At 40.4% G+C, this 14,973-nt stretch overlaps 1 protein-coding gene across 3 annotated transcripts in view; it reads right to left on the bottom strand.

Annotated features, from left to right (window-relative positions):
- LOC103468151 (potassium voltage-gated channel subfamily C member 1-like) overlaps window positions 1-14,749 on the bottom strand; it is a 100,453-nt gene extending 85,704 nt beyond the window's left edge. For 2 of the 3 annotated variants that reach the window (XM_017306292.1, XM_008415027.2), the window contains exon 1: window positions 14,034-14,748. In XM_017306292.1, the coding sequence (XP_017161781.1) occupies window positions 14,034-14,576 (543 nt within the window). In that variant the 5' untranslated portion in view covers window positions 14,577-14,748. Of the gene's footprint in view, window positions 1-14,033 lie in introns of all 3 variants that reach the window. The other variant, XM_008415026.2, reaches the window with a different exon arrangement.
- Between the last annotated feature and the right edge of the window lie 224 nt (window positions 14,750-14,973).

The following is a 14,973-nucleotide window of genomic DNA, read 5'->3' as shown; positions in this document are numbered from 1 at the left end:
TTTACCACATAGCCATAGTTTTCAATGACAAATGGATTACACCTCCCCATATTTGGTGTTTCTAAACCAAGACACTTAAAATGTCAGTATAGTTTAAACAATATGTTTTCATAAAGATTCTTTATGACTTAATGTCTGTTCTGTGTCAACAGCTGCTGGAGGCGAGGGAGAGCGTCCTGGCAGCAGAGGAGATTTYCTTTTGGGAAGGTGTCACCATTGACCTCATGTCTGATGAAGAGGATGGCGTCTTCGAGGGTGAATCGGGCTGGATTGTGAGACCACCTAGTTTCCGCAGCCAGGAGCTCGGCAACCTCTGCTCCAAACTACAAGAGAGACTTGAAGCCAACCCTAAGTACAGCATATTGCGTCATAAGCGTTTGTATATTTATTGTATTGTATGTATTTATTTATAGATGTGTGGTTTCTTTATTTGTAGATGTGTTTTATTTTATATATGTGTGGTTTCTTTATTTGTAGATGTGTGTTATATGCATGTATGTACATATTTCTTTTTCAACAAAAATTTAAAATATAAACTTATGCCTTGTGCTTGGTGTATTTTTATTTCTGGGTTATTTTTTATAATTTATTAGGGAGGGGCTTAACCAGGCCTGTAATTATAAAGGTCTAGTGTGTCCAATAGGGAGATATCTACCAACCAATCACATGTAAGTAATGAATTGTGATGACATTGTTTTTTCATCCAATGACTGACAATTCACGTGGGTCTCCTGTTGCTATTCACGTTAAGTAGAGTCGCTAAGCTGTAACACCCGCGTCAGAATACAGGGTCAAAAATCCCACTTTTCGTCCAGTGTGTTAGCTTCTTGGCACAGCTCCGTTCTCCTGCTACTGGTAGCTAAAATTTTGCTTTCTGTTGTTATCACACGCTTTTTCAGGATAATGTCTTGATGCGCAACAAACAACTGGATACAATCATCTCAGCGTCCTTATATAACTTTTTACTATTTTTAGAATATTGAGATTACATTTATTATTAATTGATTCTATGTAAAAGTACTGAACTGAATTAATTGAACTGACACCACTTAGGCATTTCTGAGAGGACCAATTGACATCTGGCCTTCTATGTACTCTTTCCAGTGTCACTAAAAACAGATTCAGAGAATCTGTTTTTAGTGACACTGGAAAGAGTACATAGATTTACATAATAAAAAAAATTATATATAAATTTCTCAATGAGAAATTTATAAATTTCTCATTGACTTTTATGTAAATTGACATATTGGAAGATTACTAACCTAATGACCAATTGCCCAGGAGAGTACTAAATTCAGGTACCAAAAATCAACATATTGTAATTTGCCAAATATCTGCAGATTTTTGGGAGAATACAGCAAAGCATTTAGCATGGTGTGTGCTTGCATGTGTGTCCATACATTGACTGATTTTAAGCAAAATGTGAAGTTCAGAATTAAACGTATTTACAAGCACATCAAAAAATAAGTCTCTTTGTCTTTGTAGGATTTTCTGCCAACTGCTGCCAGAGCTAAGTTAATGCAGGTATTTGCTTCGCACCAATTCTTATAACCGCTGCCACAAACGTTGGTGTTAGTGTTATCTTAAATGAGCCAGAAGAAAAGCCTTATGTTAGCTCAAACATAAGGGGCCAACAAAAAAACAATTAAAAAGTTTTGAGTGCCGTGATTAAAGCTCCTGAGCTGTTTTTGATCTCCCCGAATTAGGACAATTGATAAAAAGTACATTTAAAAACACTGAGAAAAGGCAGATCAGCAGTAAAATAAGGTGGACTCATCTTTTCATGATCCTGAAGTTTTTTGATATCACTCCACTATGGAGTGGTCCATCCATCCATCCATCCATCCATCCATCCATCCATCCATCCATCCATCTTCTTCTGTTTATCTGGAGTGGGATCACGGGAATAGCAGTAAGGAGGCCCAAACTTTCCTCTCCCCTGCCACTTGTTCCACCTCACCCGGGGAAATCCCAAGGTATTCACAGGCCAGACAAGAAACATAGTCCCTCCAGCATCCTGGGCCTTCTCCAGGGGCCCAGGAGAACACCTCACCAAGGAGGCATCCTAACCAGATGCCCAAAGCCACCTCAACTGGTTCCTCTCAATGTGAAGGAGCAGCGGCTCTACTCTGAGTCCAGATGATTGAGCTTCTCACCCTATCTCTAAGGGAGAGCCCAGACACCCTACAGAGTAAACTCATTTTGGCCACTTGTATCCATGACCTCCTTCTTTTGGTCATGACCCAAAGCTCATGACCATAGATGAGGGTAGGAACGTAGATTGACCGGTAAATCGAGAGCTTTGCCTTTTAACTCAGCTCTTTCTTCACCACGACAGACCTAATTAGACAAGAGATTAATTGGTTGAGATAGGGAAGGGTTAATAACCTCGCTTGTTGTCTAAAACAGCATTAATAAATTATGCCACAATAAGAATATCTGCAGGGATATTCAGGAAACGGTTATAATTTGTATAGGTTAATTCTTTCCCTGCACTACGATCCTTCTACCAAAACTGAAAAAAAAAAAAAACAGAAAAAGAATTAAACTTTCACTAGATGTTTATTATTATGTAATCCCAAGACACCAAGTTAGCTCTGGTGCTATGTAACCAAATGTCCTCCAGCACCAGTGCGTCCCCCACCACCCCCCCACACACTCACCTCCCTTCCTCTCTGGCAACAAAGAGAGCACTGTCGCAGCATTATCATGTAAAAATGGGGGAAGGGAACCCAGGTGGATATATTGCTTATATTGCATCAAAACCAGGAGGCATGTGGTGTAGGGATGGGATAAGAGCAGTACTAAAAAATTTCAAAGAGGAAAAATTTGTGTATGTCTACTATTGTGAGAAAAAAGATGGAGGGTGGAAATGGGATGAAGGGCTAAATGTGGTCTTCTATTATGCAGACTTTACTGTCCAGCATGAGGATTCGTCCTGATGACTATAAAAAAAAAATTATCATCTAAATTTATTTATCTTTCCAATATTTTAATAAAATAAACATTGGTTTTTACCTTCAGTGGATATTCAACTGAAAACTCAGATGTATAATTTGATCCAAAATGCTTATGAATATCCCTCCTTGCCCAAATTAGAATGAAAAAGATAAAAGGCATGTAGTACAAGTGTAAAGAAAGGATAGTCGAAAGTGACCCCTATTCTGTTCTTTTTTAGTCTTGTACTGCTTCATACTCATGAATTTCCCACTCCAACTAAAACACCTCCCATTCTGTCACTCCCTCCCTCTCTCTGTTCCTCTCCTCCTCATTCTCTGCAGCACTCTAGAGCGCAGTCAGCTACTATGAAGACTGCAGTATTACGCTATAGCACAAGCAGAATGGGGGGCTAGGGGTTGGGGTTGGTCCAGGGAGGAGAAAGACATGCAGTGGATACTTGCTTGAAGGGACTTCATAAAGATATTGGGCTATGCAGCTCTCACTTTTCAAACTGTGAAAATCATAAGGACTCTGCTGATTCCAGGGAGAGGAAGGGGAAGAAAAGATTAAAAGAAAGCACAAAAATACAAAGTCATACTTTGAAACCATTTTTAAAGGGTGTCATATAAATTACATGGCTATACTACATCAGACGACTGATTGCTTCTTTTTCTTCCTTCTAAAACTAAGTGATAAATCCTTTAATTTTAAACCACCATAAACTACTATTGTAAACAAGACTTGTCTCCATGTTATACATTTAACAAATTAATGTTTTCATGTTGGCAGCACAAGGTGGTGTTGGACACATAGCTGGGTACAAATGTCAGAACAAAACTCATGCAGACTGACAAAGTTACTTTGTCCAATCACTGACAAATGCAGCACCTTGGGAGACATTTATTCATCAATAGCACTGGAGCACAGAGCAATTCCTCAAGTGAAATAAAGTACCTGCTATGTGTAATAATGTGAGTGTATAAAGTATGAGTGACCAATGAATTTCCCCACTGTGAGATCAGTAAAATATATATTAGTATTGTGTGACGCAGTTAGGAGTGTAGCAGTAAATGTATTCACACCTAAAATATCCAGTGCTAGTCTGTCAGTTTTTTATGCACATGTACCAAATCATTCTTTTATACCTAGGCATGTATAGAAAGTTCTTATGAATGAACTAAGTGGACCATTCTGTACTATTCTGAAGACTCAGGTACTGAGTCAGGTACTACAAAAACATAAGCTGATTTCAAAACATAGCTGTTCAACCGTTTCAAATATGGTAAATGGTAAAATGACTTGTTCTTTTATAGCACTGTATCCAAATCAGGATCAAAACAGCTTAATTTTATTTTTTATTATGAAAGAAAAGAAAACCAAAACACTTATTTTCAGGTGTGTTTATCATTTTCCACCCACCCGTCAGTCTATCCTTCTGTCCATCTATTCATACATACATACATTTTATTTAGCTATGTAGTGTGTTCCCCTTTATTCCCCTTTATTTTCATATAAAAAGTATTTCATATTTTCACAAAACAATTGTTTTAAAGATCTTTAAAGATCTGCTGTTATCAAGATGGAGTGGTTGATAATGAGAGCTGAAAGATTAAAAAAAGTAGGGAGTCAGCTCTCACTCCATAGGAGTCGACTCTTCTGATTCACTGCAAAGCACTGGCTCTTAGAACCAATGCTTTTCAACATGGCCTATCATTAACAATAATTACAAAAGTTCTGCAAAGTTTCAACAAGTTCCTTTTAAACATAAAAAAAAAATGTAATGCCTCCTTGAATGAAATTTAACACAGAGGAAATATAAATATAGGTGATGGTTGGAGGAACATGCTATATTACAATCAAACATAGCAAAAACGGACAATTCTGAGGTCTGTATGTGGCTTTTGGCAGTGGCTTTGTGCTTCCCTGCATATGGCTATACAGCCTTAACACCCATTGTGCTGAGCTTAAAAGTGTTTTTGCACAGAATGTACCTAGCCTTGTACGCGTTGGCAACACAAGACAGCCTGTGGTGGAGACGAATGCCATCCAGTCAACTGGCGATAAATTTCACCTTACCCATGAAAGACACAAAAAGCTAACTAGCTAGATGGCAAAAGTATTTTAAGAGTCTTAAGTGCCTTCAGTCATACAACATAATGGAGATGTCAGCAAGCAATTAAAATTTATGCCTGACAGAAGAGTAAGAAAAAAAAAACTACATATTGGAGAATATACAAGAATACATATAGCTGCCATAACAACATTTAAGAAATAATGTATATATCCATCCATCCATTTTCTTCCGCTTATCCGGGGTCGGGTCGCGGGGGCAGCAGCTTCAGAAGGGAGGCCCAGACTTCCCTCTCCCCAGCCACTTCTTCCAGCTCCTCTGGGGGAATCCCAAGGCGTTCCCAGGCCAGCCGAGAGACGTAATCCCTCCAGCGTGTCCTGGGTCTTCCCCGAGGCCTCCTCCCGGTGGGACGTGCCCGGAACACCTCACCAGGGAGGCGTCCAGGAGGCATCCTGACCAGATGCCCAAGCCTCAACTGGCTCCTCTCGACGTGGAGGAGCAGCGGCTCTACTCTGAGTCCCTCCCGGATGACCGAGCTTCTCACCCTATCTCTAAGGGAGAGCCCAGCCACCCTGCGGAGGAAACTCATTTCGGCCGCTTGTACCCGTGATCTCGTTCTTTCGGTCATGACCCAAAGCTCATGACCATAGATGAGGGTGGGAACGTAGATCGACCGGTAAATCGAGAGCTTCGCTTTTTGGCTCAGCTCTCTCTTCACCACGACGGACCGGTACAGCGGCCGCTTCACAGTAGACGCTGCCCCAATCCGCCTGTCGATCTCCCGTTCCCCTCTTCCCTCATTCGTGAACAAGATTATAATAATGTATATAAAGCTTACTTAAATTTTTCTCATGGAATCAAAACATTTTAAGGCTTTAAGACTTTTTAAGCAGGTATGGACACCGTGAATTAAAAGAAAACATTCCCAGGCAGAACTAATATAATTTTCATTTAAAATAAGAAACAATAGCACAGGATATGTAATCGAGAGAGCTGCTTACATTGGTGAAGAACAAACATGCCTGAAAACTGGTTTGCACTTTGTTTGACATTGGTCAAACAAAGGCCACTGTCAAAGGCCACAGAATATCATATTATGGTTTGTATACCATATTATGATTTGTATATATTATACTGTGGTCAAAAAAGTACTTTATACAGATGCCTGTATAAAGTACTATTTTTTAGCCTATAATTCATTAATTATAAGGTTAATTTATTCTATATTCACTGGCTGTCTGGCTTTATTGGTTGAGCCACACAACCAATAAAGCTGGTTGTGTGGCTCAAAAAGAACTACAAATAATTCAACTTATAGTGGCTCTTTTAGTGGTTTGTGTTGAGCGCGGTGAGAATGATGTGATTGCAGATATGATTGTATACAAAAGGATAATGTGTGACTTGTGCGTTTACATCTCACACAGAGATTGGTTCTGTGTCTGTGCTTGCTGCTTGATAAAGTTCAAATTCAAATTCAAATACAAATATACTTTATTTGATCCCAAAAGGAAAATAGAACTGCATACAGTTTTAATGGGTTTCTCGCTTGACCTGGAAAGTCCCCCATTTGAAATACCCCTCCCGGAACATCTCCCACTCACACACCCCTCACGCGTGTGTTCCTCGACCTGGGTTTTGCTGGCACACTGTGTGCATCGACCAAGTTGGCAATTTTTCAAGAAAGTTTTCAGCCCGAAGAGCATTCAGATGCAGGACAGTCCTAAAAATAAATTTGAGTTATACATTTATTTATTAAGAGTCTTTTACTGATGTTCACAATTAGCTAACTTGTGTCTTGCACCACTTCTGGTGCACAACAGGCTGGTGTTGTAATTGAAGAGGATTTAATGCAAAAAAAAAGTGTGAACATGAAACAATACAAAACAGAAAAATATATACAAATCATATTACGGTAGACAAACCAGTATGAATATCATACTGTAGCCAAAAAAACAGAACTTTATACAGACATGATTAGTTATAAGGATAATTTATTCTACATTCACTGTAGATTAAATTAGACAAGGTACGTCAAGGTTTAGACACATGTCACTTGCTGGCCAAAATAATTGTGGATATTGTTGGGATCTGTGTTTTCAGTGTTTATTTCTAGATTTTCTGTGTTCTGTTCCCTGTGAGTCTCTGTGGTGTCCTGTCTCATCCCCCTTGATTGTGTCTTGTTGCTTGATTACCCTCCATGTGTATTTAAACCCATCTGTGTCCTTTGTTCCTCGTCGAGTCCTTGTCGTAAGTCAGATTGTCGTTTGTCGAGTGTCGTATGTCTAGCCCAGGGGTGGGCAATCCTGGTCCTCGAGGGCCGGTGTCCTGCAACTCTTAGATGTCTCCCTGGTCCAACACACTTGAATTCAATAGCTGAATAACCTCATAAGTGCAGTCTAGTACTAGTTCTCAAAAGTCCTGCTAATGACCTCATTATTTGACTCAGGTGTGTTGAAGTAGAGATGCATCTAAAAATTGCAGGAGACCGGCCCTTGAGGCCTGGAGTTGCCCACCCCTGGTCTAGCCAGTCTTGGCATTTCGTCAGCTCTGATGTCAGTCTCCTGATCTGTTGCTAGATCTGTAGAACTAGTGTTCCCGTTCTAGCTGTGCTGCCAGTACCTGGACTGTATGAGCTCTCTTCATTAAAACCATCATTTTCACCTCTCTACCTGGGTCTGCATCCGTCTACTTCACTGTCACACCACTAATCATGACAGAAGGACCCAAACAGAAATGGGTGAGGAACGCAAGAAGTATGGTCCCACCAAACGACGAAACCCCTGGCGGAGGTCCGGAATGGAGGCAGCAGTTCTCATGGAGGAGTTTTTTGGAGGAGCTCGTTCCAGCCCGAGGCTGATGTGGCGGTCCTCCCGCCAGACCTCCAGGTGTCTGCCTCCTGCATCGGTGCCGTCCGCCGGACTCGCCTCTTGGGTCCCACCGCTGACCACTGGAGTGATCACGGCAGGTTCCGCCCTGACTGTGTGGTGTTTTTTTTTGCCCCTCCCTGTGAGTCTCTGTGGTGTTCTGTCTTGTCCCCCTTGATTGTGTGTCTTGTTCCTTGATTACCCTCCCTGTGTATTTAAACCCACCTGTGTCCTTTGTTCCTCATCGGGTCCTTGTCGTAGGTCATATTGTCGTTTGTCGAGTGTCGTGTGTCTAGCCAGTCTCGTCATTTCGTCAGCTCTAGAGTCAGTCAGCTGATCTGTTAATACCAGTGTAGAACTAGTGCTCCCGTTCTAGCTGTGCTGCCAGTACCTGGACTGTATGAGCCTTCTTCAAATCAATATTTTCACCTCTCTACCTGGGTCTGCATGTATCTACTTCACCGTCACACCACAAATCATGACAGATATGGCTTCATTATATGGCTAAAAAGAATTACTACACTACCATGGGAAGTTATTTCTCATCTGTTGAAAATGTCAGGTCATGTGAAGGCATTTTACACGAAAAAAATATAAACATATGAAGAAAACACTGCAAACAAATGAACAGAAAAGAATCATAATAATAAGTCATTATATTATGATACATTCAACCATAACTGCACTAAGGCTGAATAAACAGTTTATATAGATATGATGGCTTAAATAGTTCACTTCATATTGATAAGATGTGAAGTGAACTACATGGAAGATGACCTGTCAATCACTGATGCTATAAGGAACTTTATTATTTGCAAAAGTAAACTACTTTTGCAAATAAGGTAGTTTAGATCAAGTACTTTTATTTAAAAGTACTTTAAAGATGTACCGCATTTTTCGCACTATAAGGTGCACCTAAAAACCTTCAATTTCCTCAAAAGCCGACAGTGCGTCTTATAATCCAGTGCGCCTTATATATGAACCAATATTGAGCCACAACAGGTCTAGCAACTACGGTAAGCATCCGCCGACTTCATTTTCCCCCGTAGAAGAAGAGCGCGGTGCATGCTGGTATAATGGTCAGAACGCTGGTTTGTAATCTATTAAAGTTTGACTGACCTATCTACCTATTGACCGTCTAGAATCAGGTCATCTGCGGGCCATTTAGCACCATTTTCTCCACGGACATGCTGCGCTCCGATGGAGAAGGGTGACCATCGTCCGGCCACGCCCCGGCCCAGTCGCGGAAGACTCTCCTCGCCAACTGGAGTCAGACTGTTTTGTTGACATTCCGTTTAGTGCAGCTCCATCTAGTGGATGCATAACATAACTCCAGCCTCTACTGTAGCATCTATCCTATGCGCCTTATAATGCGTTGCGCCTTATATATGAAAAAAGTTTTAAAATAGGCCATTCATTGAAGGTGAACTTTATAATCCGGTGCGCCTTATAGTGCGGAGAATACAGTACTTTTAATTACTTAAAGAATTGGACCACCAAATTTGTTTTTGTGTTCTGGATCTGGTCTCTCCACCAGACTTGAGAGCTTTAGCCATGGCCATTTTCAGGACTTGGAGTTCTTCCTACTTGTTTGCCAGTGATCCCACACTGTCCATTATGACTGTTGGAAGACATGGCTTGAGCATCCTCTTCCATTTCTGAATCTGTGAGTAACACAAAACACCCCCAAGGAGAATTGTTCCTAATTTGAAATAGGGAGTTTAATTTCTGGTGTTGGTATATGAGGAATGCACAGAATATTTTGATGTAAACAAATCTCAATTTGTTAAAACTCATTAGCACATACCAAAATCCTCATGAAATAAATCTGGATTCTCAATAGTCACAATTGTCAATTAATATCACAAGAAGAACCAGTGCTGGAAGCAACACTGATGCCAGTGATTTTGATAGTGACCTAAGTCCTCAGACTCTCCAATAGATAGTGTCAGCAATCCAATTGCAGATGTCAGGCTAACTGGCTCAAAAATATAGCAGTGGCTTAAGCAATAATGGTGAAATGAGCTGATCTATTTGTACAAACTATCCAATTCTACACACTATGAACCTTTGCACTGCAGCTCAGATGGTGTTCCTCATTCAGAAGAGGTAAAAAGAAAACTCAAGGAAGATTAATTGAGAAATGGTATGTAACATGCATTTATATAGAGACAATTCAGAAAACAGATTAGTTTGAATTGGACCAAAGCTAATCCTTAAATACAAATGGTTTCTCTATACTCCTGCAATGAACTATCAACCTGTCCAGGGTATACTCTGCCTCTCACCCGTTGACCGCTGGAGGTAGGCACCAGCACCGGTCGCAGCCCCACTATGTATGTATGTATGTATGTATGTATGTATGCGTGTGTGTGTGTGTGTGTGCGTGCGTGCGTGCGTGCGCGTCTGTCTGTCTGTATGTACGTATGTATGTATGTATGGATGTATTTCTCAATACTCAATTATCTTGATGTTCTCTGAAGACAAAATTTTGAGATCCTCACAATGTGTCAAAACGAAAGAAATATTTTGAAATATGAGAAATAAAAAGAACTATTATGTGTTTCAAGCACAGGTGGAAGTAAAACAACACTATTAAACTAGTGACACTAAAGAATCCTCCTAACTCAGAAATGCTGAAACTAATTAGAAAATTAATTCTAAATCTCAGTCAGCAAAGGATCTGTGACCAACGACAGTCCTTGAGACGTAGGGGTTTTATGCTATGATGCAGTATATCACATTCCACCATGCTTACACTGGTACAAGTGTTCCTCTGTAGTAGAGCATATGTCGTCACTGCAATAATAGTGTGAGCATAATTCATATTACAAAAGTCTATTTGTATTGCAATAATTTTTGGCTAATATATTCCAACGACCAATTGTCATTCACTCCTTGTTGGTTCCTTCTGTTTAATCCCTGTTAACCCTGTTATGTACCTTGTGGTTTTGGTTGCTGGTTTTGTATTACTCTAGATACCTGTGAGTTTTGTTCTACCATCACTTTTTCCGATTTATTGGTCAGCCAATTTATCGGTGCCGAGTTCCTTCATTTTGGGAGATTGGTGATCGGCTGATACTTGCATGTGAAGCCGATCTTATCTACTATGTGTGTGGCAGAGAGGAAGATGGCAACCGGAGCAGCAGTAGTTAGTAAAAGTCTGTGCAGCCTGTTATTGTCGAACATAGGAACTATTAAACAGTTATCTCTTCAGCACCTCAGTGCCACCGTGTTTTCATGTGCTTCGCCCCCATCATGGGCAAAAGAGGGAGTTAACCCTAAAGAACACATCTTCTTTGGTCCTGGAGGAAATATCTCCCCTGTGTTTTCCAACTACAGTCAGAAGACAAAAGCAGGAACGGTTAACAATATAGAATATTCACTGAACTCCGATTCAGAACTGCACAGATTTCTGGGGGATGTAGGCAGAGGAAAGGTTTTAGCCACTCAGCCTCTCCTGGCTAGCAAAAACAAGGTGCTTTGGTTACCTAACAATAACCTGTTGAGCAATTTGCACAGTAGTTTACGGTTTGGCCACTATGACTCAAACTGCTTAAAAATACAAAACAATGGCATGGAGGGAAAATGGTGAATATAACAGGAAAGGTCACAAAACCAGTTTGGTAGAATTTCGGATTTTTAAAACAAAAGACTAATCAATAATTAATCGATATTGACTAATATGAAATATTGTATCATGATGGGTTAAGCAAGAGTGATTGGGGTTTTCATTATCAGTAAGTGATAATCAACAAGATTATTATAATTAAAGGTTTTAAATATTTAACTATATACTGAATCTGTTTAATGAGTTTAACTTTCTATGAGTAACTACAATTAACTTTTTCCACTATTAAAATTTTTCAAGATGCACCTGTTAGGCCTGCATGATATTTGAACATATTGTGAATGTAAGTCTGAAGTTTCTGACTTGAGAAAACAGTGCTAGATTGTGTTAAATGGACAGATGAGATCAAAATGATCCCCTCAGTGCTGCCTTCTTAATCCATATGACAGTGATTTTGATGAAGATGTACAATGCATTTTGACTTCAGCCCCAAGGTAAAATGCAAACTGCAGTGGGTGCTGAGAGGTACTTGTTTGCTTATTCAACCAATAGGATTCTGTCAGGACCTTAATAATGCGAGATGGTCAACAGGTCTAAGGTCATTAGGGACTGAATGATTGTCTTTGGTGCAGGATAGAATCCCACAGAGCTGCTCCTCAAAGCCCTTCATGACTGGGCTAACATCTCTGGATCTGCAGCATTGTCACAGTTCAGCTTTTTAAGCTGCCTCTTTAGTTGACTTCTAGAGACAGATAGACAGAATGGGGAGACAAAGTGATCACCAGAATGTTCTGGCTTTATTAAGAAGTAGCAGAATCCATGGATGAGCTGCAAGGTGACATATTTGGGGTGTGACAAGAAAGCTGTTGGTCAAAGTCGTGTAGGAGGAGGGATAGACCCTGAGCTTTTTGCTGAACTAAACCTGTTGAGGAATGAGTTTAGCAGAAAGGCTCTACATATAAATGAAAAAGTAACATATGCATGGATGGCAAGGATTCCCAGCATAACATTGCACAAAATATCATACTGCCTTCTTGCCACAGCAGATCCTTTGACATATGTTCCTTAAGGAAGCAATGTGGGCCCAATCAGCTATCCATGTGATACAAAAGAAAACATTATTCACTGAACAAGCCATTACCTTCCATTTATTGGTGGTCCATTTCTGACAGCAGTCAGAAGTCACCATAAGCACCTTGACTGGTCTCTGCTTCTATGCAGCACCATATGCAACAAACTGCAGTGCACTGTCAAAATACATAGTGCACCAGAATTTTCTTCTCTAGTAAGTTGAGCTACAGTAGCTCATTTATTGGATTCAATCGCACAGCTTCCACCCTGCAACCACCATAAATGCACCATGATTCTGTCACAGGTGTTCTTTTCCCTAGATCCTTTTTGATCAGCTCTGTCCACTGCAATCCAGAGACACCCCACAGAAACTGTCCTGTTTTCTTGCCATCACCATGTTGCCTTTGTCAAACTCACTCAAATTCTTAGGCTACCCAGTTTTCTAACACTTCAGATTTAAGGACAAACTGTTCACTTGCTGCTTAATATACATCACCCAACAGGAAGGGGTCATCAGTGTATCTCTGTGGACGGACTTTTATGCTTGAGTTGCATCAAAAATTGTCAGGAAAATAGAAAGACAAAAGAAATCTGCTTACAGATGAACATTAATATGTGTCTCAGTACTTCCACATGCAATCCACCACTCTCCATTCATTTCCAGACTCTCCATTCATTGCTCCGCTATGCACAACTAATAAAATAAACAGAATGCATGAGATTTCAACAGTCAGAAGTGTTGTTTTGCAATACAAAGCGTTAGATCTTTCCTCAAGAAGAAATCTACATATTGTAAATGTTTTTGTATATACTGTATCTTGGAATTTATTTAATTAAATTTTTTATTGATTTATTAATTATTATTAATAAAACAAATTGTATTTTTCTTTTATTAATAAATCCATAAGCAAAATTGAATTCTATTATTTAAAGTAAAGATGCCAGTATTAGTACAACAGATGCAAGGGGTGTTTCTTTAATATATTGTTTTAACAGAGTTTCAATTTCTGTTTCTCAGCATCAGAAGTCAAAAAGACTAAAAAACATTTTTAGCTCAGATACTAAGGAAATTATCAGAAACATACATGGACATATTATTTCGATTACCAGACATATAGTCTAATGAATCTGACGGAATATTTTAAGAAATTTACTACCTCCATTTTTACCTTCTAACGACAACGAACCACCAACCAAAAAAAGTAAAAAAAATGCCACTAATGTTATCAATCAAAGCATGCTACTGCACATAAATGGAAAAACATTTGTGACAAAGTAAGAATCTAAACTACTTGACGAGTACATAGTTACAACTACTAAATTGTTTAATGAAAATGTGTCCGTTTCTTTTGGGGGGTAAAGCCGCAGTATGCTTGAAATCTTTCAAACTGTCGAATCCAGAAGTTGAACATATGTCAAGGCCCAAATTAATAGAGCGCACAGAAACAAATTTTAGGAAAATTAGCATTTAAAAAAATATATTAAATAGATACTGGAGTTCTGTCCAGTCACTTACCCGGGCGTATTTGGAGGAGTAAGGGTCCTCGAACAGCGCCCACATTCTGGGCTGCCATACTTCCCACCAAGTCGCTTTGCGGCCGTCCTCCTGCATGCAAAGCCGCTTTAGGTCTCCATCCACTCCGCCGGTGAGCGCCGGGTCATCCTCAGGTACGTCTGGCTCCGGAGTCTCAAAGCTGTCCAAGGCTTCCTCTGCGTCGCGGTGCTGCCTGTAGTTCATCCAGCAGCACGCCTCCACGTCAGTTTCATCAATGCCCCAAAAGGCGAGCTCCTCTTCAAATAATGGTCCACAGACATCGTTTGGACAGTGGAGCTTACCGGTGCGGTAGTAATTTAGGATGAAAGCGAAGGTAGCTGGATGGCGGTCGAAAAAGAATTCGTCCGACTTAGGGTCGTAATCGAAGTTGCTGAAGGCATCGGGCTCGGTCAGCCAAGACAAACGCGTCCCAGGCAATGTCTTCAAAGTGCTCCGGTAGGTTTCGTGTCGGATCCCGCCGCAGTTTATCACAATCTTCTCGCTGTCTGAAGCCGAGCAAGTCATGGCTGCCCTGGGGCATGCTTCGGTCCTGCGCCCAACTGCTGTGGATGATGCTCTCCCTCATCCACCGTTGGTCCCTGCTCAGCACTCAGTCAGGACAGTGCCAGTGAAAAAAACAGGGCAGCAGAATTCACGAAAAGAGGAGGAGTTTGGTCATTGTGTTTCTGAGAGAGAGAACACACACAGTACACACACGCGGAGAGAGGGAGAGAGAAATGACAGATTTCTTGTTTGATGATTAAGCCTAGTGCAGCTTTTTGTTCAGTAGCATCGTGTTTTCTTTTGTTTTACTTCATCCTTTTTAAGAATTTGCCCAGAAATACAATGTACCTGAAGATAGACCGCACACCACCGATAAGTCTTCTGATGACTGCCTGATCACAAACTGCCATGCAGATTT

The sequence above is a fragment of the Poecilia reticulata genome, linkage group LG8, assembly GCF_000633615.1.
Source record: "Poecilia reticulata strain Guanapo linkage group LG8, Guppy_female_1.0+MT, whole genome shotgun sequence".
Taxonomy (NCBI): domain Eukaryota; kingdom Metazoa; phylum Chordata; class Actinopteri; order Cyprinodontiformes; family Poeciliidae; genus Poecilia; species Poecilia reticulata.
Note: the sequence above shows the minus strand (reverse complement) of the source record. Positions and strands in the feature narration are given on the sequence as shown.